The sequence below is a fragment of the Parus major genome, chromosome 1A (genome assembly GCF_001522545.3).
Source record: "Parus major isolate Abel chromosome 1A, Parus_major1.1, whole genome shotgun sequence".
In the NCBI taxonomy this organism is placed as follows: domain Eukaryota; kingdom Metazoa; phylum Chordata; class Aves; order Passeriformes; family Paridae; genus Parus; species Parus major.
Genome location: NC_031773.1, coordinates 12712340 through 12735022, shown reverse-complemented (window position 1 = coordinate 12735022; position 22683 = coordinate 12712340). Strand labels below are relative to the sequence as shown.

The following is a 22683-nucleotide window of genomic DNA, read 5'->3' as shown; positions in this document are numbered from 1 at the left end:
AGTGGACACAGCTACTGGCCCTCTGATACTAAACCAAGAGGCTGCCCAAGCCCTCCTCCCATCCTCTCTCTACCACTCCATGAAAACACAACTCTGATACACTGCAACACAATTCTCACATTACTTTGAACACTTTTCAGGGAAAAAATCACAAAAAAATTCAAAAGTATGTTTGAGGCCAAGGGACACCACACATTCTCCAGAAAAAATTTGCCACTAAGCATGGCTACAATTAGATTGTGTTACCTGGCCTCATGATTCTGTCCTTTTACTGTTTTCTAGTACCTCTATAGACATAAAGAATAACTTAAATTGTTTAGGGTGCAGAAAATAATTTCACTGTCCAGGTAAAATAAGAAAAAAAAAAGTCAGAGAAACAAACATCACAGTTAAAAACATTAAAATATTATTTTATCCTTTTTGAGAGAAATAAACCAACACTGAGTGAACAACACCTCTTTCATCTGAGTAATATATTACTGGCAGGGTTGAACCTGCCTTTTACAGATCAAAGTGCTTTGCCCAATGTCTTATTATTCTTGCTAGGAAGAAGAGTGAAAGATGTAGGTAAAGGCGAAGTAGTAGAGTGGGTTTACTCACTGATGCTGTTGTAGACATCTCTTGGTCTGAGGCCTGTACTATGAAAATATGTTTCTGAGTTGTTTCATAGTCTAATCTAGCTAAAATCCTCACATCTCCTTTCGTTGGGCTGATCCAGAAGATATTTGTGTAATCCCTGGTGCCAGTTGCAGCTACAATGGAGTAGGTGATGACATTGGGTGGCCAGTCCTTGTCTGTGGCATGCACTCTTCCAATGCTAGATCCAACTGAGAGACAGAAAATCCATATTTCATTCACATTTAAAGTAACAGAAGGTGCAGACAAAACTGATCTAAAGATTTGGTTTAGTTTTAACTAAAAATTAAAATGGTGGGATAAGCACTGTTTCCCTATGGTGTGCTATGGCTCCCCTGTGCATGGGTTGCTAGCAGTAAATACCAAAACACTGGAGTCTCTAAAGAACCTCAGCAGAAGTGCTCTGTGGTTGGGCCAAGGGAGTCCTCACTTGTCTGTGTCAGTCTGTAAAGGTTTCTGTGCACCACAGTCCCTCCAAAAGGCTAATTTAGCAAGAGCAGAAAGACAGTGTAAAACAAGACATCTGAGTTCAGTTCCTGGCACTGTCCCAGATTTCTTGTGCAATTGCTGAATTTGTCTGTGTCTCAGCTTCCATCTGTACAATTGGGGTTTTTGCCAGTTTAGTCTATTTAAGGGTAGTAGGTGGTTGTATGGTGAGACCCTAGTTGAACTGGAACTTTGAGCCATTTGCCTCATCTACATATATGAAAATTCATTTGGAGCAAAAAGGCACTTAACAACATGGCAACATTATTTCTATCATTTAGGTTCTATTTACTGTACCTTTAGTAATTTCTGAAACACTAAATACATAAGATAAATTACGGAAGACTGGAGAAAATTCATTCACTGGCTTTATCCTGATGTAAATGTAGATGATATCTGGAAATATAACAGAAGATTGAATCATAGTTAAGTATGGCTGTGAAATTTTCTCATGCATATATTCAAAATACATATGGTATTCTTCTATCCATGCTGTTATAGCACAGAAAACTATCAAAAGAAATGTAAAAGGGATACTTGCTTGAGTAGGTAGGATGGGCAATATCTTGCACCCTGACAGTCAATGTATAAACTTCAATGCCTGGATTAGCTGAGTTTTCTAAATCAATAGTTCCATTGATCTAAATAGAAAGGAACATAATCATAATTATACCTCCATACATGAAGTCAGAATACACATGATGACAATTACTCTTTTCATCATTCTGTAAGTGTGATTTGCCCCTTGGGTATATAGAACAGTTTTATAGGAATAACATAGGCAAACAGTCAATTCCAGGATTGAATTCCAGGCTTTTTCTACATGCTCACACTTCTGCCAACAAAATTTCTTCCCCTTAAGAGCAGAAATTTTAATCATTTGGATGATAAGGTCTTGACCTTTTACCTAGTCAATTCAAAGCTTGTGTAATGAGCTGGCTATTTACACTATCCTTTCTTGGCTCAACAAGGATCTGCCATTGTTAATAGTAATAGCTTGAGCTATTACTTGAGCTCATGCCTGCAGACATTGAAAAAGAAGGTATCAGGTCCAGCCACGAGGGTTTGTCCAGGAACCAAGTTGTTACTAAATGGTGGCTTGCATAGATTTAAATTCTAATTTTCTGAGCTCTCTATCTTGCTGTGGAACCCTCATAAACTTTGGGGCAGCAGGACCAACACACAGGCATCCAGCGCTGGTTGTCTCTTCAGGGAGATTCCTGGAGGAACAGCTTACTTTGTATAATCTGTTACATTGTACACACACAACAATCAAAGGCTTGACAGCAATCATATCCTGTGCAGCAAGGAAAATGATTTTTATGTTGGCAGATGAGGCAGCTAAGGGCAGTTCTTACTGACAAGGAAACTTCAGTTCCAAAATTAAAGTAAACCATACAAAATCATTTTACTGTAGCACTCTTGTCTGCTAGACAGAATGCCTATTTTTTGTTGTTTCCCTTTTTCTGTAGTTGCCCGTGGTTCTTTTTAAAGCGAAAAAACCCCACCATTGCACATGTCCAGGAACTGGTGGGGTTCTGGCCGATGCAAGTTTGCCTGCAGCTATCAGCATAAAGAATCCATATTTTGACATGTGAAATCACAGAAGTGAAAATCCTACCACACTTTTGTGAAATTTTGCCACTCAGAGTGGTTTTATAATTCTGACCATTTACTGAGTTACTGAGTATGAGATTTCTCAAGTATTTATATTCTTCATGCTGAATAGCAAGGATCTTCCACAGTCTGTCATGAGTAAATGGATATGAAATGGCATCAAATTTCTCTGTTTATCCATATCAAAGTTGGTGCTTCACACTCCCTAAAAAAGAATATTTTTTTTCAATCATATCTAGCACATTTATTTAAAACTGAAGAAAACAGTCTCTGTTCACTAAATTCTGTGGAATCCTTAGAAAGCATCCTATCTAGGGGTACCTAGTTCACAACTAGTCAAAACAGTCATTGTCCACATAATACCTACTGTGAAATGGATTACAGTATTTTTTTTTCTTGTACAATGAATTAGAAAAATCCCTTATAATATTTCATAAATTGACTTCTCTAATGGGGTAATCTAACATAAAGCCACAAATGACTGACCACAAGTCTTCCAGACACAGTGGACTCCAGAGCAAAGTTATTGCTTCCAAAACCAGATAATCCAGTGAAACTAAATTGGTTGTTTGATGGATCAACATCAATATCTTTACAGTAATTTCTAAGATCAACAAGAAATGTCCCAGGAGTTGTATTTTCATTTGCTTCTTTCCTGTATAAAACAAACACATTTCCTGTCAGAGCAACTTATATTTCTCCTTTTGCACTCTTCATATACCACAGGCCAAAACACTGATTTATTTTTTAAGTGAAGCCCTAGATTTAAATATGCAACAATGGAGAAAGCAACCCAGAATCTGACCCATGTGTTGTGATGGACAACAGCCCTGTACAATGGGCAGGCTAATGACAAACGTCCACTCCAGCTGCAGGTCTGGGGATGTACCCTAATCTGCTCACTGGTCTGGGGCAGAAAGGCAGCACCAAGGCAAGGAAGAGACTCCATACCTGAAGGCAGAAGGATTGCATTCTGGTGGGTTGTCATTGACATCATCAATAATGATTGTGATCTCCATTTCACTGGCATGGCCACTGCTGGGGCCATCCTCCACCCGGACTATCAGTGAGATGTTAGGATGGAGCCGCAGTGGAAGCGCATCCCGGTCAACTCTCCCGGTCACCTGCAACACTCCAGTTGCTGTCAGAGAGCAGCCAGAAGTCAGATATTCACCATGGGAGAAAGTAACAAACTGTCATGGTGCATGTGCAAGAAGGTAGGCCAGCTCCACAGACAAGTAACAGAGCAAAAAGTCTTCTATTCTGTGGAAATCATGGCTGGTTTTGTTATTTTTTTTTAAGTGATAAAAAATGGCTCTGAGCATTCTGGGTAAGATAAATGGCTAGATACCATTGCTGAAAAATACACCTTAGGAGGCCTCAGCAGCAGGTTTGTAAAACATTGAGTTTTCGCTTACTCTCAAGCTTCTAGTGCAAGCCAGAAATGAGCGCATTCACAGAGTATCAAGGCCAATGAGCTGCTAATGCCTGTGCTGCCCTTGCTCCCCAGCAAGTAAGACAACTACACTTTACACTGTTATCATTCAAGCATCCTTCAGCACCTCCAAATCTACTCACACATCAACAGAGCTGTGACAGACTGTGCCAAGTGCTCTGGTCAGCCACTCACTTAATACTGTTTTTTCACTTCTGTTTGCCTCTATCAAAAGTATTATGGCACAGTAGAAGTACAATTCCCAGAGCACAAAGGAGTTAAAAGAACAGTGAATACATCCTCTGCATTTTGGAATGCAATTGAGGAGGAAGGTGGCAATGCAAGGCCAAAGGGTATAGGGAGTCCAAAGTTTTAAGGATCATCCTTATCCCCCACAGCACTGTGCTGTGTGGCACTTCTTACAACTGTGATAAACAGTTCTAAAGCAATAGCAGACAAGGGGCAAAGCTGTCACTGAATGTCAGCCCTGGAGGAAAAAAATCCTGGGGAAAAAATGTACAGACCCCAGAGAGCATGAAGAAGATAGGGTCACCATGAGAAAAAAGACTCTTTTTGGATGGTCTTGACCGAGGAGGGTCATGAATAGAAAAATGAACTTGAAGTATAGAATTGCTGTGCACCTCAGTGTTAGAGAGGATTTTAGACAGGAGGGAGGACATCATGGTCTAACTACCTGCAGCTGTTTCAAGAGACCCAGAAAGGTCACTGCAGTCCTCAAAGATTGAAAACAATTCAGCAATCTTACTTCCACCCAAGGAGCCATGACACTCCAGAAACAAGTCAATATTTGTCAAGAAGTCACCTTTGGTCTACTTTCTTCAAAACACCTTACCAAGTCTTGGTCAGCTGACCAAAGAATTTGACCTTAATAAGGGACTGAGCACATTCCTTATTGCTATAAGGAGCCACAAAATAAAGTCTATTTAAAACTAAGGCAAAAAAAAAATTCTCCAAAGTAGACAGTCTCTTTTTTTTTATTTTTCAGATGTCAGAAGTCACATTTTTGTTTGTCTGACCTGGATTTATGGAAAAATGTCTGTCAGATGACTGGATGCTGTAGAAAAGTCTGCTGGGAGAATCTTCATCATCAGGATCTTTAGCTGTTACATTGGCAACAATGGTGCCCGGGCTTTGCTCCTCTGGAATTCTGTAGATTCTTTGTTTTCTACAAGATAAAATTCAGCAAAGCATGCATCTTGTTTGGAAGGGCAGCTGATTACAGACATAGCTGAGAAGCCAACTGTAGCAGCAGAGCCATGGCCTTGCTGGGCTCAGTGATGGCTATTTGCATGTCTGGATAAATATCCCAGTCATTGGTTCTGCCAGCTGGACATGTAGCAGTAGCTGAACTGGCACATGTTCATAAAGCATGACAGCCACACAAATAAGAGCTCTTCCTCTGCAAGTTTTCCACAGTAAAAGCAATTTAACTTTCACAGAACCATGGAAGTTGAAGAGGGGGTGGTTAAATCAAGCCATCCATCTCTGTACAGAGCCACCAGATCATAAAGACATTTGCTTTAATTCCTTCATTTTGTGAGAGAAAACCAAAAATTACAATAAGTAATGTAGTTAATCATCTTTTGGGATGAATGCTGGAGCACTCTTGGGGGCAACAGTATTACAGAAAAACTGAATTGTTGCTGCAGTAGGCAAAGGCAGGAAGGAGCACTCTTCTGGGTGCCTAACAGAAGAACATCCCTCAAACTCCAGCAGTATCTGTCTATCTGATGCATTTTACATTGGGAAAATGGTTCTCTACTGCTGCTGTGTGGTGTGCCAGTGCTCCCAAATTTTCCAATAATTGTGTTTTATAGGTCACAATAAATTGCATTGTGCAAGCAATTGTGCAGGATTGCTTACAGTGGTTGCACTTTGATGTTCTCATGGGTACTCAGGTGGACAATTTCAGAACTTGAACCACATAGGCCAGGACACAAAAATGGTGCAAGGAATTTCAGAAGACTGATTTCTATTACTCACACATGGGCACACACACGTCTCCTGGTTCTGGAACTCAAAGGGAGCTGAAGGTCCTCAAGAGTTAAAAAAAACATTAGAAGTGTGTTCCAAGACTAAATACTTTTTGCACTTTTAAAACATTCTAAGCTACCACTTAGGTAATTGACTAGTCTGTAGTTTCCAGTACAGGAAAACACGAGTTATTTGTTGTTCTCTGAAGACACACTTCATGGGGCACTTAGCAATTGGAGCAGAGAATTGCAGAGACAGAACAGAAGATCCCATGCGTCAAGAGCTCCACTTGCAATTTTAAAATGGTTATGAAGACACACTATCTTCAAGTGTTCTGTTAGTTCATATGAAAAGAGGCAAGTATACAGGTGAGAAATCACATAGGGTTTTCCCTGTAAAAACACCTAACTTACAGACAGAAGAAAGCAAGGAGTTTTTGAAGCCTGTTGTGTCAGTTATTTACAAAGTTTTGATCTCATCCTTGGCACTGAAGCCCTTCCTTCCTTGTTCTCCTGTTGCTTCCAGAGTCATGCAGAAAGAAACAGATCCCACTCACTCCCACCCTTCTAACTGTATTCAGCCCAAAGTAGGAAATCCCCTAGGACCACTGGAACCCCAACTCCAGCCTCTCTGTGAACAGTAAACTCATCACAGTTCCACCCTCATAGTCCTACCAACCCTTCTGCAACATGGTCATTATCCTATCCCCTCTGGATATTTTGGGAAGAAGTGGGATATTACTGAGCACATCCCCATAGCACAAAGAAACAGCTGGGGAGGAGTTGGGGTCACTTCCTACACAGCTATGTCTGGGATGTGTCCTTTTGTCATCTGTCTGCCACCTACCAGTGGCTTTTTACAGGATGGTTCAAGCAGACCTTTTAGTCACTGCAATATAACTGCAAAGTTATAAAAAACTGTCACCCCATGACAGAAGTATAGGTTTGTTTTCTTCTCCTTTGTTATCCTGACTCCACAAGTTTTCCATTGATTTTAACAGGAACAGTTTCAAAAGGCTGAATGCCAGCATAGTGAACACTAAAACCAGATGTGCTTGCATATACTATGGGAACAATTAAAAAGACCCTTTGAAACTCTGTTCTTGACATCTATGATTGGGGTAAAATAAAGAAGGTTTGTTAAATCCTCAAGTTTCCCCAGCTCTTACTCCAGAACTAATTATTATTGTCAGGAAGTACTTAGCCCCAGCATGCAACTCACATTATAGCAGGGGACAGGCCATATATGTGCATATTAAGGATAGATCATGAAGTACAATTTAATCTAAAATTCTTTACAAACTGAGCTGCTCTTTTTGATCAGTAGTGTCAATTTAAAAAAGGACAAGATTCAAACAAATACTAGACTCTATTTGTGCCATATGAGTCTTAGAACTTAGGTGTTACAGATTCTCAAGCCACTGCAGCTTTCACTAATTCAAACAAGTAGATATTTAAAAGAGCTCTTTTAGCATTCCAGACACAAGGATAAATACACAGAAATGGCAAAATAGGAGGCAACAATCATCTAGAACACAATGTGCAGACATTGGTGCTGGGAACAGGATTCCTCCTCCTTGCAGAAGTACAGTAACATGGAATCAGCTACTAAAGTTCTTGTTATTGCAGACATGAGGTTCAAGTATTAAGTAGGTAGCAAAAACAACATCAACAACAATTTATGCCTATTTCTAACATTTAATTCTTTTGTTTCTTCAGATTCTTCACCCCTTTATCCATCAAGGTCCAGATCATTGGCCTCAGCCCAGGAGCCACCCACTGCTCTGGGTCAAGACAACACCCAGAAGATTGTTCCAAACAAGTGTCTGGAACCTCTTGGCATGGCCCCAGGTGCTATCCTGTCCTCACTTTTGCAGAGATGGCATCATAAATATTCTCAGCAGGGAACTTGCAGAGTTTCACAATCAGGAGACACGATGGCAGTGCCTTGAATCCCATCAGTGTCTCATACAGTGACAAAGATAAATCAACAACAGAGTCAGATCAACTGTGATAATTTATCAGGCTCCTGCTTCAGAAACAACTGTCCATTGTGCTTTCCACAGCAATAGAGTTTCCTTATAGCACATGCATATTTGTCCCCATTTTTCCACATTTTTGATATATCCTGTCTCCATTAGCCTTCAAAAGCTATTTCTGACTTGTGTGTTATGACACAAGTTCCTGCTTATGACATAGTAAGAGACAACAAAGTTTCAAAGATCACCTATTATTTACAAGTGTGTCTGGGAAGAGGAAGACTGATCAAAAGGGAGACCTTCTTATGTCTAGACATTTCTGCATGAATAGACACAATTATGATGAAATGCACACCTACATAAGGAGAAAATTCTATATGATTGTATTCACACCGGGTGAAATTAACCTCCTTGTCTGAACTTGTCCACAGATCTTTGCATAGCTTTAACCTCTGTAAATGCTAACAAGTAAAACAAGCTTGTTTGTCTGTTCTTAGCATGAAGGCAGAGCCTAGAAAACTTTAAATTATTAAGAACATAAATAAGAATAAATTAGGAACATTAGGACAAAGATTTCCAGTATAAGAATAGGAATCATAGCAAAATTAAAACGCTTTTTTCAGTAGTATTTTGTTGTCATAGTTATTTGCCCTTATGTTAAACCCTCCTACTGGTGCCAAAGCAATAAACCTGAGAAAACACCTACATTTTGAATGCAATGGAAAATTTTTACTCACGTGGTAAAGTAAGGTCTTTCATCATTGATGTTAATTATATTTATTTTCACTGTTTTGGTTGAGTTGAGTCCTTCTGGATCTGTCACTGTTATGTTTAAAAAGTAACTGTTAGATAAGAAAAACAGAACAGGAATTATTCTGTGTATGTCAGAAAACATTTCCCTGAATACTATAAACTATGGGAATAAAATACATCCTCACCAGTGTGGATCTTTTTCATAGTCAAATTCTTTTGTGGAAAAAATGTCTCCACTTCTCCTGATTGAGAATGGCACTGTTGCAGGGAGCAGTGAATACTGAAATGAAGAGAACAAAAATTTAGTCTTTTTGTCTTTAAACATACCTCCATTCATTCATTCCTTGCCTTGTAGAAAAGGGAAAGTTATTTGCACCAGGCAAATAACCTGCAAAAGCCATTGAGCAAATCTGTCCAGGGTGTAACAGCATTTATTTATTTGCAGCTTCTTATGCCTCAGATATGTCAGGTTAGAGGGCACATGGAACCCACTGCCATTGCTTTTGAACACAAAGCAGAGCTGAACTCCCACAGCTCTACTTCCCTCCTCACCAGCTCAGTTTGACTGGGCAAAGACTCAGGACAGACTTCAACCTAATTGCTTTCTTTAAACATTGAAGTAGCATCTTTGGGTTCAGTTCTTGAGTGTACTGCACTTTATAAAGCCAAACTAAATAAAGCAAAGATACAACATAATTCTTAGTTAAGTGCAGTTACTTTTCCCCAGCTACCAACTTAACATTTTCCACAAGTTTTTCTGAATACCAACAGTATTTTCAGATCAGCCAACACATTTTCATTACTGAAGGTCACAGTTTGTCCTGAGATTGTCAAAAACTTGGTATTAATTTGCCTTGTAAGTGATTTCCTTATGGTCTCATTTAAAAGAATTTACATTGTGATACAGAAAGTAAAAAAAATATTTATTTTAGTCACTGTCATCTATATGAAACATTTTATGAGCTATTTTTTTTAATTTTAAATTCACATTTTTACTGTCTCTCTGATTAACTATATCAAATTCTGCCTTCAATATCCCTTAATTTTGGAAGGCTGAGAACTTAAAATATAATTTTTGTCCAAACATTAAGGCTGATTTTTCTTAGTTTAATATTGAGAATGTTTATTTTTTTCCAGATCAAACCTTTCCTGTGTTTCTGATAAGGAAGGAAGTTGTTGAAAGATGATGGTAATTGACATTTCAGACACAGCAGACTACATAATCTCTGGAGTTTTTTGTTTAGTACAACTTACTTGGAGTTTTGCATTTTCAGGATCAGCTGCATCAACTTGGAAAATGCGTTCTGGAGGTGTCCCTTCCAACACGTAGATGGTCACAGCTGCACGGACATAAGGGTACTCTGTTATCTGGCTAAAAATAAAGGACACAGCAGCAAAGAGACTGATGCACCGAAGGTGTCAGGATGTATTACTACCTGCTACATCTTCTCACTTCACAAGTGTAATTCCAAAATCATCATAAAGATCACAAATACTCAAAAGACAGAAACCAATTACATATCTGTAAATAGGCAACAACCACTGCAATATGAATTGTCCATTCAGGGGAAGGACTGATCTTTCCTTATGGCCTATCTTGAGCTATTCACGGATTATGGGGAAAATATGCATTTGGGTTACATTTGTGGGGTTTTTACTATATAGGTGGGAAGAACACAATCCTGTGCTAGGTCCTCATCATCATCCTCCTCCTGTCCTGTGCCCTGCCAGGAGAGCTCAGAGCCTTTCGTCTTAATTTCTGCTTTTCCTTTACACCTGTGAGGCAGATAAGTAGTTGACGGTCTGCACAGACTTAAATGTTTGCTTTACTGAGGCTGGTAATTCAGTGCAAGGTATGTTTCTCTCCATGCCAGGGATTCTCACAGCTGGTCTATCCCATACTGGACGACTGGCAACAGCCTTATCTCTCCTTGGGCAGAGCAATTAACAGGACGACAGATCTTTAGATCACATTATTTGCTTTATGCCCTTTTGTGTATGCTGAATCTGCTCTTTCTGGACTATTAATTTCCACTGTGACCCCTACTGACTGCTGCTCCTCATCAGAGCACTAGGAATCCCAGAACAGCATAATGAGTTGTTCCCAGAGGACAACAATATGAATACAAAGTTTAATGAGAGGGAGATGCTTTTTCATAAACAGCAAATGCACAATTAGTGTCTAATTGTGGCTGGTACTGTTAACTAAAGCCACACAGTTAGACAGATCAGACATCTGTGCTCACCAATTTATGGCAGCTCTAGCTGAGAGTTAAGCTGATGCCTTTATTTGTAACAAGTTCCCACATAGTGTGTTTCATGCTGTGTTGATCCCTTGAAGCGTCAGATTCAATTATTATTAGATTCCAGCGGCACCCATGATATGCAAGACATCAGCTATACCGAGAAGATGACACAGCCTCTTCCCTGGGGAAGCTAATTTGCTTTACAAACTAAGTATTGTATGGAATCAGCAATGCCAATGTGCTCAGGAGGCATCAGTGAGGAGGGCTGAATGTGAGCAGGCTGCTCTGAACCCGTCCCCTTGCAAAAGTCAGGCTGCAGCCAAGCTTCACTGTCCCAGCGTGGTCAGTCCATACCTGGGGGGTTAGCAGCCAGCTCTGAATACCTGCCACAAAGGGATCACAGTTTAGTATTTTCAGATTTTTTAAAACTGAGTATTGAAGTATGCTTGGCCAAACAGTGCTGCTATGACAGCAAGTCGTCAAACAGGCTCTCAGTACTTTATGGAATGAACTGAATTGTTCTGTCTGCATGTGAGCACATAATAAATCACTATATTATGATGTATCTGTTACCATTTTTGTAGGTCTTCTTCATTAGTAAATAAGCAAGATAAGATCTCTTAGAGAGTAGGACACTTATTTCCCATCCTTTCTATGGATGGCAGCATCAGGTACAGCACAATGTGCAAAGCCTGCACTGGCCACAGCTGCAGTCCAGGCTCTCTAGCCTCATTCCTAAGGCTACTGCACATTCCTCCCCTTTGCATCTTTGCCCCTGGTCTAAAAGTAAACTTGGTTAACATCAGTCACCCCATGTAGGGGCCTCCTTCAATTTGTATCACTATAGATAACAATCTCTGAAGTCTCACTCTTAAGACTGATTTTTAACTTTATTTCTCGTGTGAAGGTGCAGATGCCATATGCAGATATAAAACATCTGCAAAGCAAGATTTTTATTGTTTTACCACAGAAATTCTTGCACATACAATATGCCCTTGTTGAAATTTATCTTGCTTGTCAGTCCAGTTTTCAACAAACTACAGAAATATGGACCCATACTCAATAGTTATAAACCCAGCAAACTTTAATTTTCTAATTAAAAAGAACATATGTATTTATTGGTATAATTTTTTCCTTTAATTCTTCAGCTGCTTCAAAATGGGCAAATAATTTTTTAACAAAATTTCAAGAAAAATGAAAGGGCATTTCCAGAGATGAAGTATACCAACTCTTTGTGTAAAACAACACTGATAAAAACAGGGTCCTATTCTTCCCTTGTTTTCCTGAAGCAAAACACTTAGACTACTTTAGACTTTACTTTAGACTACTTTAGTTACAGGCACTGTATGAGGTCAATTTTTTTTAAGCTGATGTAATCTTTTCAAGTATTGTTCTTTTCAAATTCTACCATTATCTTACTTTGAATTGCCAAATTTCCTCGAAATACAGGATGTTCATTTTTATCTGTTACGTGAATAGTCAATGTGTTAAGGTCAGTTCTTCCAGTTGCATCTTCAACAAAAATCTGCAAATCAAAGCTCTTTGGCATTGTTTCATAATCTAGGACAGGGTTTCCAGTGGTAATAACCTGAAAATAAAAGATTATTATTAGCACATGATGCAAGAGATGAAACTTATAGTCCAAATGAGTGAACACAAATCAAGGGACATTTTCAATCTGTAAAGAGTGAGTGTCCTAGATAATCTTTTACTTGTTGGCACATTCTGCATTAGTGGCGAAAATGTGACAGAAACAGAGTGAAGAGATAAAAATGTTGTCTGGCTTCATGGAGTAACTCAAAGATCTTTTGTGTGAGGAGCAGTTTGAGGAGGAGATAGCCTGGAAGGAGCTGCCCTGCCTCACAGACAATGCTTTATCTTCAAATTCAGGCCTACAGGTATGTCTCTGTGCCAAGTGTTTTCCTTCCTACACCATGCTCCAGGGGTGCTCAAGGTGTGATGGACTGAGAATTCAGAGGAAGCCTTGCAAGACACAAGGGCAGCTTCACTTTTTCTGTGAATTAGGAACATGAGGAGGAAGATCTTTTACTTGAAATAAAGAGTGTGAAGGCAGAAGACCATGTAGTCTAGAAGTTACTAGAACCTCCTTTGTGTAGCCTGTATCTGAGAGAAGACTTGCAGGAAAACCACAGAAGGAAGCTTCATGGGTACATTGTCTGAGAGAGGCACCAGAATTGTTTGGGGAAAATGCCAAACTAATTGAAAAAATATCCTAGGCCTTGAGTTTTGCAAAATTGATAAGGCAAACATCTGCTTTATTTTGTTTAGGGGATTTTATTTCAAAGGCTTTCAGCTCTGCATATTGCCTCTTAACACAAAATATGTACTAGCATGAGATTGACACACTATGAAAAAATGTAGAATGCAATCATTCTGAATTTAGGATGAGTCCAGAGCAACAGGAGGATACTGAAAGTTGTGTGCCTCAATCTTCGCTGCTGAAACCAATAATAAAACAAGATCTTTCCTTTCTTGGACAAGAAATGAAAAGGTGACCATTAAGTTTTTTGTGTGGCTAAAAATGTGTGAAACTTGAACCCAGTAGTAGGGTGCTGTGGAACTGGAGAAGTAGAAGAGCTGGGATTCATGAGTGTGTATGACAAGTAGCATGTCAGTATATTCACAATACTGCAGAATAGAGGAGACTGAAGAGAAGGAGAACAAAGAGATAAATCCTTGGGTTTAGATGAGATGCTGTCCTCTGCTGGGCCAGAGGACAAACACAAAAGCACAGCACAGTTAGAAGACAGAAGTCAAAAGAGAGACAATTAACAAAGAGTTGGAGGAGAGTGAACAGAAGCACAAAAGTTTTGTGCCTTCTGGTACATAAAAGAGCTGCTGTCTGGAACCTCATGGATCTTTCTGTTAAAATACTGCAGGAGAAAAGAACTATGTCCTGGATGGTCTCATTTCCTTCTGTACTGTACAGATATGAGTTTCCCATAAAAGTGATGCTAACACAGAAGAAATATTGTAAAAAGCTTGTCACAACCATGGAAAGCTTGATGTTCAAAATTAACGTTTGATGGAAATCTAAATACTGTAAACACATACAATGAATTCAACATTTTAAATTGTCCAGTTCTAAGTAGAAGTTATGTGTTCTGGAGATTATCCCTCCAGTTCACAGCCAAATATTTTCATTGGTGCTGTAACTACAGCTGGACTAAATGTGTCTAAATGCACATCTTCCACCCTCCTTTATGCAGGCCTTGGAAGTGAAGATGTGAACCTAAATGATCTTTTTCTAGGTTTCTTTTGAAATTTTTTGGGAACAGCATGCCACTGGCATAGGCTGTGAGCAGGTATTCTCCTTTCTTTCAGGTAGCAGCAAAGCTTACTGATAAAAGCAGGACTGCACACACTTGAGCAGCTGCAGGCTTCATAAAGGGGATCTAGAGTCACCCCTGAACTGTCTCTATCACTCATTCCACATGAGAAATTTCACTGCTCCCTGCTCCACCACCAATATATTCAGAGAGCACCACTAAGAGCACCCAGGTAGTTTCAGGCAAAAACAGGTTTTCATGCATTCCACACATCTTCTGCTCTTGAGAACCTTCAAACAGGAGTAAGGTGAGGAGGAATGGGCAGGACTGAGATCTCAGAAACTCTTACTTTCTCAGAAGTCTCAAAATATATCAAGAAACATGATATTGTTTTCTGCTGCTGCAACAGGACTAAATGTGCTTCATAAATACTGAAGAGCCTGTCCTAGCAGGTACTTAGCTAATCTCATAATTCATTCATTAAATGAGTGCCTTTTCTATATCTTAGCAAAGATTTAATGACAGTAGATAGAGCTGGGGTGTTTGGTTTTGGATCACGTCACTTTTATGAAATATTGTACAGATCTGCTACAACATAGCATAAGTAATTAAAAGTAGCAATCCTCATCAAATAAATTAACTAAGAACATCCAAGTATTTATCCTTGCTTTGAGTTGTAATTAGCACGCATCAGCTAATTTTCAGAATTTGTATGTAGCTTTCTTTATGTTTTTTTCATGACTGATATTCATTGGCTCAAACTCTTTGTTCTAGTCCTCTGAGTTACTTAGGAAACGTTGAAAAAAGCAACAGTTCAAGCAAAACATAGAAAGGTTCACAGGCCATTCTGGTAATGTGGCTGCGGTATGAAATGGGTCCAAACTGGCACTTTGGAAGCAGCAGTCTCTTCAGCTTCTTTGGCCATCCATTTTCATCCTTGTGTCACCCTGCACTGTGCTAGAACAAGAATTTCTCCATCATCCTTGCCATGAAAAATTCCAAGAAGGACTTTTTGTCTAGTATTTTTCCTGCAGATTAACTTTTCAGTCCCACTCAACAAGCAGCAATATAAATTCTTGTGTGTCATAATATAAAGATGGCATGGAACAGGAGCAAACAGGTATAAAAAAGGACTATTTTGCAGCAGAAGGGGTCACTTTAATTCAAAATGCCAAAATAAAGCTTAGGAAGGGAGTCCTACATTATGGATTCTCTGTCAGCAAAGCCAGTTTAAGGGATGTATCCATTTCCTTCTGATTGTTACCCAGGAGCTGAGGAAAGAGCATGAAGCAGAGTTCAGGGAGGTTTAGGCTGGATTTCAGGCAAATGTTTTTCATCCAGAAAGTGGCTGGACCCTGGAACAGGCTCTCCAGGGAGGTGACACAGCACCAAGCCTGACAGAGTTAAAGAAGTGATTGGACAACACTCTCAGGCACACGGGGTGATTCTTGGGATGTCCTGTATAGAACCAGGAGCTGGACTAGATAATCCTGAAGGAACCCCTCCAACTCAGCATACTCTATAATTCTACAATTCTATGATCTCTTCAGCTGACACAGTCCAGGTATTTGTGCAGTCCCACCCTATGCTTCATAGGTGAAAGAAGGCTCTTTTGAGAGGTTTTTTAATCACTTCACTGACCTGGCTGGGGAGCAGTAAAGAGCCATCAGAGCTGGCACAAGTGAGCCTCTGCTGCGAGGCTGGAGCATGGGAGCCACAGCAGCTCCCTGCAGGCACATCAAATCCATGAGCCAATACCACCTAGGGCTGCAGCCTTACTTTTCCCAAATTTTCTCCCAAAAGCATCAGCAGAGAGAACAAGAAAAGAGCTGTTGTATCAGTTCTGTGAAAACCCAAACACCCAGAAAAGGATATTCAAATCACCTTTTTAAGACTCTGCACCATTTCTATATATATCTATTAAAGCCACTCTTCACTGTTCAGGCTCAGATGTACAAGCAAATTGCAACGGGATGACAAGTTATCAGGCATCTGAACACTCATTGCCTGTGACAAATGTGAGCTAATAGTTGCTAATTTATTCAACAATAAAAATCAGCCTGAAGTAATGGAAATTGCTCTGCATTTGCCATGGGACAAGAGTGTGCAATGGATATAGACAGGTCACAGACGTGTGGAAGGGTGATAACTTCTTACCTCAAGATAACTTCCTCATGTGTCACAGTCTTTGTTCAGAATTAAACATTACTTTGATCTGATTCAGCCTCATTTATTTTGGAAGTGAGACAAATTTATTTTAATTCATGGTGAGAGTGGCCAAACAGTGGTTTAACTAAGGCACTTTCATTTCATTTCACTTCATACATATTAAGCTGAAAAACTATAGATAAAACCTCAAAACAGAAGCAGATCCTCCATGTTTTTCTTCACCTCTTATTTTCTAAAAATCACAATTTTTCTATCACAGAATTAATGGAATTATTGTGATGAGTGATTTTTCCTAGATGCAATTAAAAATCATAATTACTACGTCTGTCATATCTATTACAGCATTTTTTGAATATTACCGCAGTCTGCATTTAAAATCCTTTTCTGATTAAAAGATGTGACACTGTGCACTGTCAGTGCTCAGTAATCCAGGAAACATCAGCCTACTACAGAAAATTACTCAAGTTAAACTCACCCTGAATTCAAGACCTCCTTTTGATTCAATGTCAAAAGCTTCTGTGAGTGGATTTGAATTTACTATGGTAGGAAGAATTGCAACACCTTCAGCAGCCAATGGAGAAACAGTCACATTAAAGTCATAGACTGAAACACCAGCTGCTGAGTTTTCTTCAACAGTGCTTGTTGCAGGTAAGCCCTTAAGCAAATGGGTTCTTCTTCCTGCAAGGTGAAAATGAATGTAAAATTACTTCTGGGAATCTTGAGCTAATAAGTACACAGCTTTTGTCAAGAGCTGCCATTAAGGAACACAAAATGCCCTAAATCTCTTTTTACCTATGAATGGGGGCATTGCATTATAGTAAATCCAGTGTTAATGGCTAAAGAATCCATTTTTTCTTTTATTCAGTCCTACAATGTTGTCATCTAGAGTGGTTATTATTAAAGAATTATTTAACTGCACCATTTGCCTTCATATATGTCTTTATACCTAAGCAAAGAAGCCAAATTTTTTTCTATTTTTTCATTTTTCCCCCTGTACTAATTAGTGCCTCTGTTCACCGTTACATCAAAAAGTACCTGAGAAACAGATCCAGATACTAAAGAAATAATGTTTTTTTGTGGACTATACTATCTGCACCACCTGTTCCCTCCATTTTCCCTCTTCTAATTCTTTCTATGGCAGCTGTGTGCAAGCCTGGCTCTTGAGTAGTGTGAGTTAGTAACAGTTTCAGGGGTGGTTCTGTCATGTCTCCTGCTTTGAGCAAGGAAGAGCAACCTGGAGAAGTCTTTGCAGAAGATGCAGGCCCACAAAAGCACACTATGGTTCAAAACTGCATGAAGCTGTACATACTGGGGAGGCACCCAACAGATCTGGGCAAGCTCCTTGTTTGTCCTGACCTCTGGTCTCCCCAAACCAAACTTTTTGCTGCCCCTGTCGTTTAGCTTCTAGATTTTGATATTTTTTACAAAGGCCTGTTGTGCTTCATCTTATGAAGAATGTCAGAAAACATAAATCAGGACTGCTTTTGGTGCCCTGAAACAGCACTTCATTAATCTCACATCCCTGAACCAGCAATGTACCTCAGCACCAGAGTATGGCAGCGCTGACTCTTGCATGGGGATTCTTCACTGGCTCGTCCAAAACACTCTCCAAGAAAGCTGGCTGTGTTCAGCCGAACTTCCTACATACTGTGTCAAGAAGGAGAGAGATACTGCCCACTCAAAGGTCTGGACAGGCTCAGTAATTACTGTAATTATAGTAATTACTGTAGCAAAAGCCCCATTAAGTTGTTTTGGGGTTTTTTTGCTGCAGAGCTACAAGGTGAAAAGTTGCTACAGGAACTAGTCTGAGACCACTTGAGCTGCAGCCTAAGGGCCCCTCCACAGCTGCATGGAGATTCTCGTGCTCCCACACTGCAGATACAGCAGGTTCATGGGTCACTGATCCAGCTGGGATTACCCCGGCATTTATGGAAAATATGGCATTGGAGAAACTCTACAAGTACAGGCTGGGATGTGGGAGACTGTGAGGTGGGAACTGCCTGAAAGAGTTAATCTGAACAGGTCAATCTGACACCTTAGTAGGACTGAGTTCAGCTGAGCTGTTACTGATTTATATCAGCAGGAGCAAGATAACAGTGAAGGACTAAGTTTTTATTACTGTTATTAGAGATTCTGGAAAACATCATCAACAAAAATCACCCATGCAAATGAGGCTGAGCTGAGAAGGGCTTCTGGAGATTCATTTCCATAAGTGGAGCTGAACTTTGAATGTAATCTCCTGTGGACAGTACTTGATGAATTCAGCTCACTCATCAAGCCACAGTTCATTAATGGAAACCATCTATAAAAACAATGAATTAATTTACTAGTATTTAGAAATGTAGAAAGGAGTTGCTATTTTTGTATTATCTCCAAAGATTTCATTGGCTGTTTATTCAGAATTTGTCTTTCTAAATCAAAAGTTCTTACTTCTTGTTCTTTATTTTTAACTGAAATTTTAGGTTCTTCATCTAAATGCTTCTTCTTTTTCCAACCAATTTTACAAAACCCCTCCTTCCATATTCACAAATCCCTGCTTACCTCTTTACTTTGCAGAACAAAATATTTCTGAAGCAATTTAACACATTATTTACCAGAATTATCAATGACAATTATTGACAAATGATGAGTCCAAGACAAAGCAATGATATTAGTTTGGAAAAGTTTATGTATATTTAAGACTTATTTATCTGTGATGTGCCAATCTTTAGGGTGTGTTTGAGTAACACCTTCAAGATTTCCTCTATCTACCACCACGCAGGTTAGAGAAATGCTATTTTTCAAAGAAACCTGAAAGTCACAGGCAGTGTCCTAGTCACAGTTTTGGGAACATCAGGAAAACCACTGAATACTGTCAGGTTTCTGAGGGATTGCAGAAATCTTACAGTTCCTTGAGAACAAAATGACCCTACCTGAGGAAGTAGCTTACAGCAGCAGCAGTGCTTCATGTGCCACACAGACTTTAGACAGTTTGAATATCTACTAAGTTGCTAATATAGGAATACGCATATTGGGAAATTTCCCATGTATTTACACTGATCAAAATGAGTGATTTTGCATCACTAATATAGTCCATAAATTTCTTTCTGTTTGGTCCTGTTTGGTTGCTTGTTTTACTTTATCAAAGAGAAATGTTACCAATATTTGAAAGGAAGATACTGGAGTATAACTACTAGTTATTGTTTCTTGGAGAGCTGACCTCCTTTCCCACTCCAGTGCTGTCACACTGAGCAGTGGCTATTAGAAATGAAGTGCCTCATCCAACAAAGTGTTTTAGCAAAGAGTCATATTCTCTTCATTATACTGCTGTAACCACAGAGCCCAATCTATTTCAGTAGGAAAAGAATTGTTACTTGTTTTTTCCCATCTGTGTCTGATCCCTAAATATGTATTATAAAATTCCCTAGAGAAAGTATAACAGCCAACAGTGTTTTAATTTTAGCAGCATGATGAAATCATGTTCTTACCAGATACTACTCCCAGCAAAATTAGGAAAAGGATCGTGCTCCTCATTGTCTTTATGACCCTGTCCTTCATGTTACCAGGATGCAGACTGAAGGAAGATCACAGTATGTTTTCTGCAGTTTAAATCAGCTCCTCCTAAATTCTTCCTCTTTTTCATGTTGAGCAGTGAGAAATGAAACAAAGGACCCATGTCTCTAAGGGAGTTCCCAAACACTGTCAGCTTGTTTGCTTGTCAGGGAACTGCTCCTTGCTGACACTTCATTCACAGCCCTGGTCTGTACTTGGGAAAACAGTCATTAATTGTCTTTCCACTATAATAGTCTTATTCAATGAAGCATTATGAAGAGAATCTAGTATTGTTTAAATCTGGAAATACCATGCCGCTTTCACCACTCTGTCAATGAGGTGCTCTCTTCACACACCAGAATCAAATACTCATGTTTTTTATACCCAAACCTAGAACCTGAAGTTTTCTTATTTTTCTGACTACCAAAGAATCACTCAGACAACAAATACTACATACTTGGAGGTGGGGCATGTGCACATGAGGAAGTTTGCAAATGATGCAGCTTTTCTGTCTCAGGAACAGCATGGACCCCCAAAGAAGCGCACTGGCTCCCTTAGATTAAACACTTAACTTGCAAGCCCACAATACAACCAAATTTGGTTGGGGTTTTTTTGTTTGTTTTTTTTTTTACTGAGGACAGTCCTAGTGTTATTTCATTGAGAATAGGAGAGCAGTGACACTAATACTGGACCTGAATGAAATATAGATGCATTAGGATTGATTAATAGAATATTAATCAATCCTAATGATTAATATTAGCCTGGAAGAGACCTCTGGAGGTCACCTAGTCAAATATCCAGCTCAAAGCAGACTTAATTAAATCAGGTTGCTCAGGGTTTCATCTAGTTGATTCTCAACACCTCTGCACAAACTTAGCATCTCTGCTAAGAGGAAGAATTTTGAGATTCATACTTAACACAGCTGTGGAGAAACCTGAATGATTTGTGATTTAAGCTGGCATCTCTAGATGTTTCTGCATGACCCTTTCTGGTTGTCCCACTAAAAGCTAACAGTTGCTCAGAAAGTTCTGTCCCTTGCTTCTGTGTTTTGTGTAGCATGAGCACGTTAATTGAACATGCTGAACATGAGCAGCAGTTTAACACTGGAGCAGGCATTACCTATGTTTGCTGTATTCACACCTTAGGCTATGGTACCTGGAGAATTCTGCTGACACAATGGACCTGGAAAGGATGCCTCAGTAAAGCCTACTGATTGGAACAGAACCATACCTATCAGATACTGATTTGAGAAATCATGAGAAGTACTCGTTTGATGGCTAATCTGCATATATTCTAAAGTGCTTCTAGGATCTTGTAATGGTTTAAAGTGGATGTGGCCACACTGTATCATCTGGGAACAAAACCTGTAGTACCAAGGAGGCTGATCTTCCTTTGTCCCAGGAAACGTGTGCCTAGACTTCATGTTAGTAAAAAAAGTGTATGGAAAATCTCACTCTCAAATGACCTAGATATGCTGGTAATAATGTAAATATATTTATATTGTCAAAAAATTCTAACCTGCCCCTTTACTTACCAGGTCTTTGCTCATCCCTTCATAGCATTTCCTGAGTTCACAAAGAAACTTTTGATCTGACTGGACACCTCACAGAGATGAGGTCTGTGTGCACAAGCATGAATCAGGCTTGTACAAGGTGACGTCTTGTACAGTGATCTTCTACTGAATACCACAACACTGGTATTCCCTCCTTTTGGTTGTAATGTGCAATCTATCCCATTACAAGCCAATTTCTTTAAGTCTTGAAAAAACTATAGAAACATCTGGGATAAGTTTCAAAGTCTTTCAGATACATTTCTAAATTGGTTTAGTATTTATTTTGAGTGTTAGGACTGATTCCATCCTATGCTCTGGATAGCTAAGCCTTCTCCAGAACTCAAAGGTCACAATTTTATCCTTTATTTTATTTCTTTTCTTCTTAGGCTGGGGTTTGGTGGGGAGGAGGATGATTTTATTTTGGTGTGGCTTGAGGTGTTTTTTCTTCCTATAAACATAGTTCTCAGCTTCTTTGTTTTGATCCTCCTTCTGACAACATATACAGATCTACTTTCAGCAAGGATTCAAAGTCCATAAACATAAACCAGACATTATTTATGATATAGACACTGTAGAGAGATACAGGAGACATGTATGGGAAAGGTACATATGCTTGAAATGCTATCCTGTCCCAAACTTCACCTGGAAATGAAATGAGTGATTGTTTCAGGTACTAAGCGAATACCCATGGAGTAGTTAATTTCTGCTTTCCCTCTAAATATGTCTCCAGGGCTTTCAAACTGTTCCTGCTAAGCCTCATGGATCAAGCATGTTGTGAGGAGACTGTAAAGGTGACCATGGAGATGAGGGGAGAGCCAAGCATAGCACACAGGAAGGGGAGTGTGGAGAGCAGCTCATATGGGTGGAGTAAGGGTGAATAGAAAGGACTCTGGCTCTTTCTTCTGTCTTGAGTCACTTCCAGTGTGTCTCATTACTTACCTTAGACCTCTCATTTATTATATTCCTCTGAGTGGAGTTCTATGGCTCTCTGATTC

General features: G+C 39.4%; 1 protein-coding gene across 1 annotated transcript in view; it reads right to left on the bottom strand.

Moving 5' to 3' along the window:
• Positions 1 to 17810, bottom strand: part of CDHR3 (cadherin related family member 3) — a 31730-nt gene extending 13920 nt beyond the window's left edge. Inside the window, exons 1-12 of the mRNA XM_033514362.1 lie at positions 17693 to 17810; positions 17081 to 17283; positions 12566 to 12734; positions 10155 to 10240; positions 9086 to 9180; positions 8885 to 8989; positions 5212 to 5360; positions 3691 to 3880; positions 3226 to 3394; positions 1664 to 1763; positions 1420 to 1518; positions 601 to 827 (exon numbers count right to left, since the gene is read on the bottom strand). Coding sequence (XP_033370253.1) covers positions 601 to 827; positions 1420 to 1518; positions 1664 to 1763; positions 3226 to 3394; positions 3691 to 3880; positions 5212 to 5360; positions 8885 to 8989; positions 9086 to 9180; positions 10155 to 10240; positions 12566 to 12734; positions 17081 to 17283; positions 17693 to 17810 — 1710 coding nt within the window. The remainder of the gene's footprint in view (positions 1 to 600; positions 828 to 1419; positions 1519 to 1663; positions 1764 to 3225; positions 3395 to 3690; positions 3881 to 5211; positions 5361 to 8884; positions 8990 to 9085; positions 9181 to 10154; positions 10241 to 12565; positions 12735 to 17080; positions 17284 to 17692) is intronic.
• Between the last annotated feature and the right edge of the window lie 4873 nt (positions 17811 to 22683).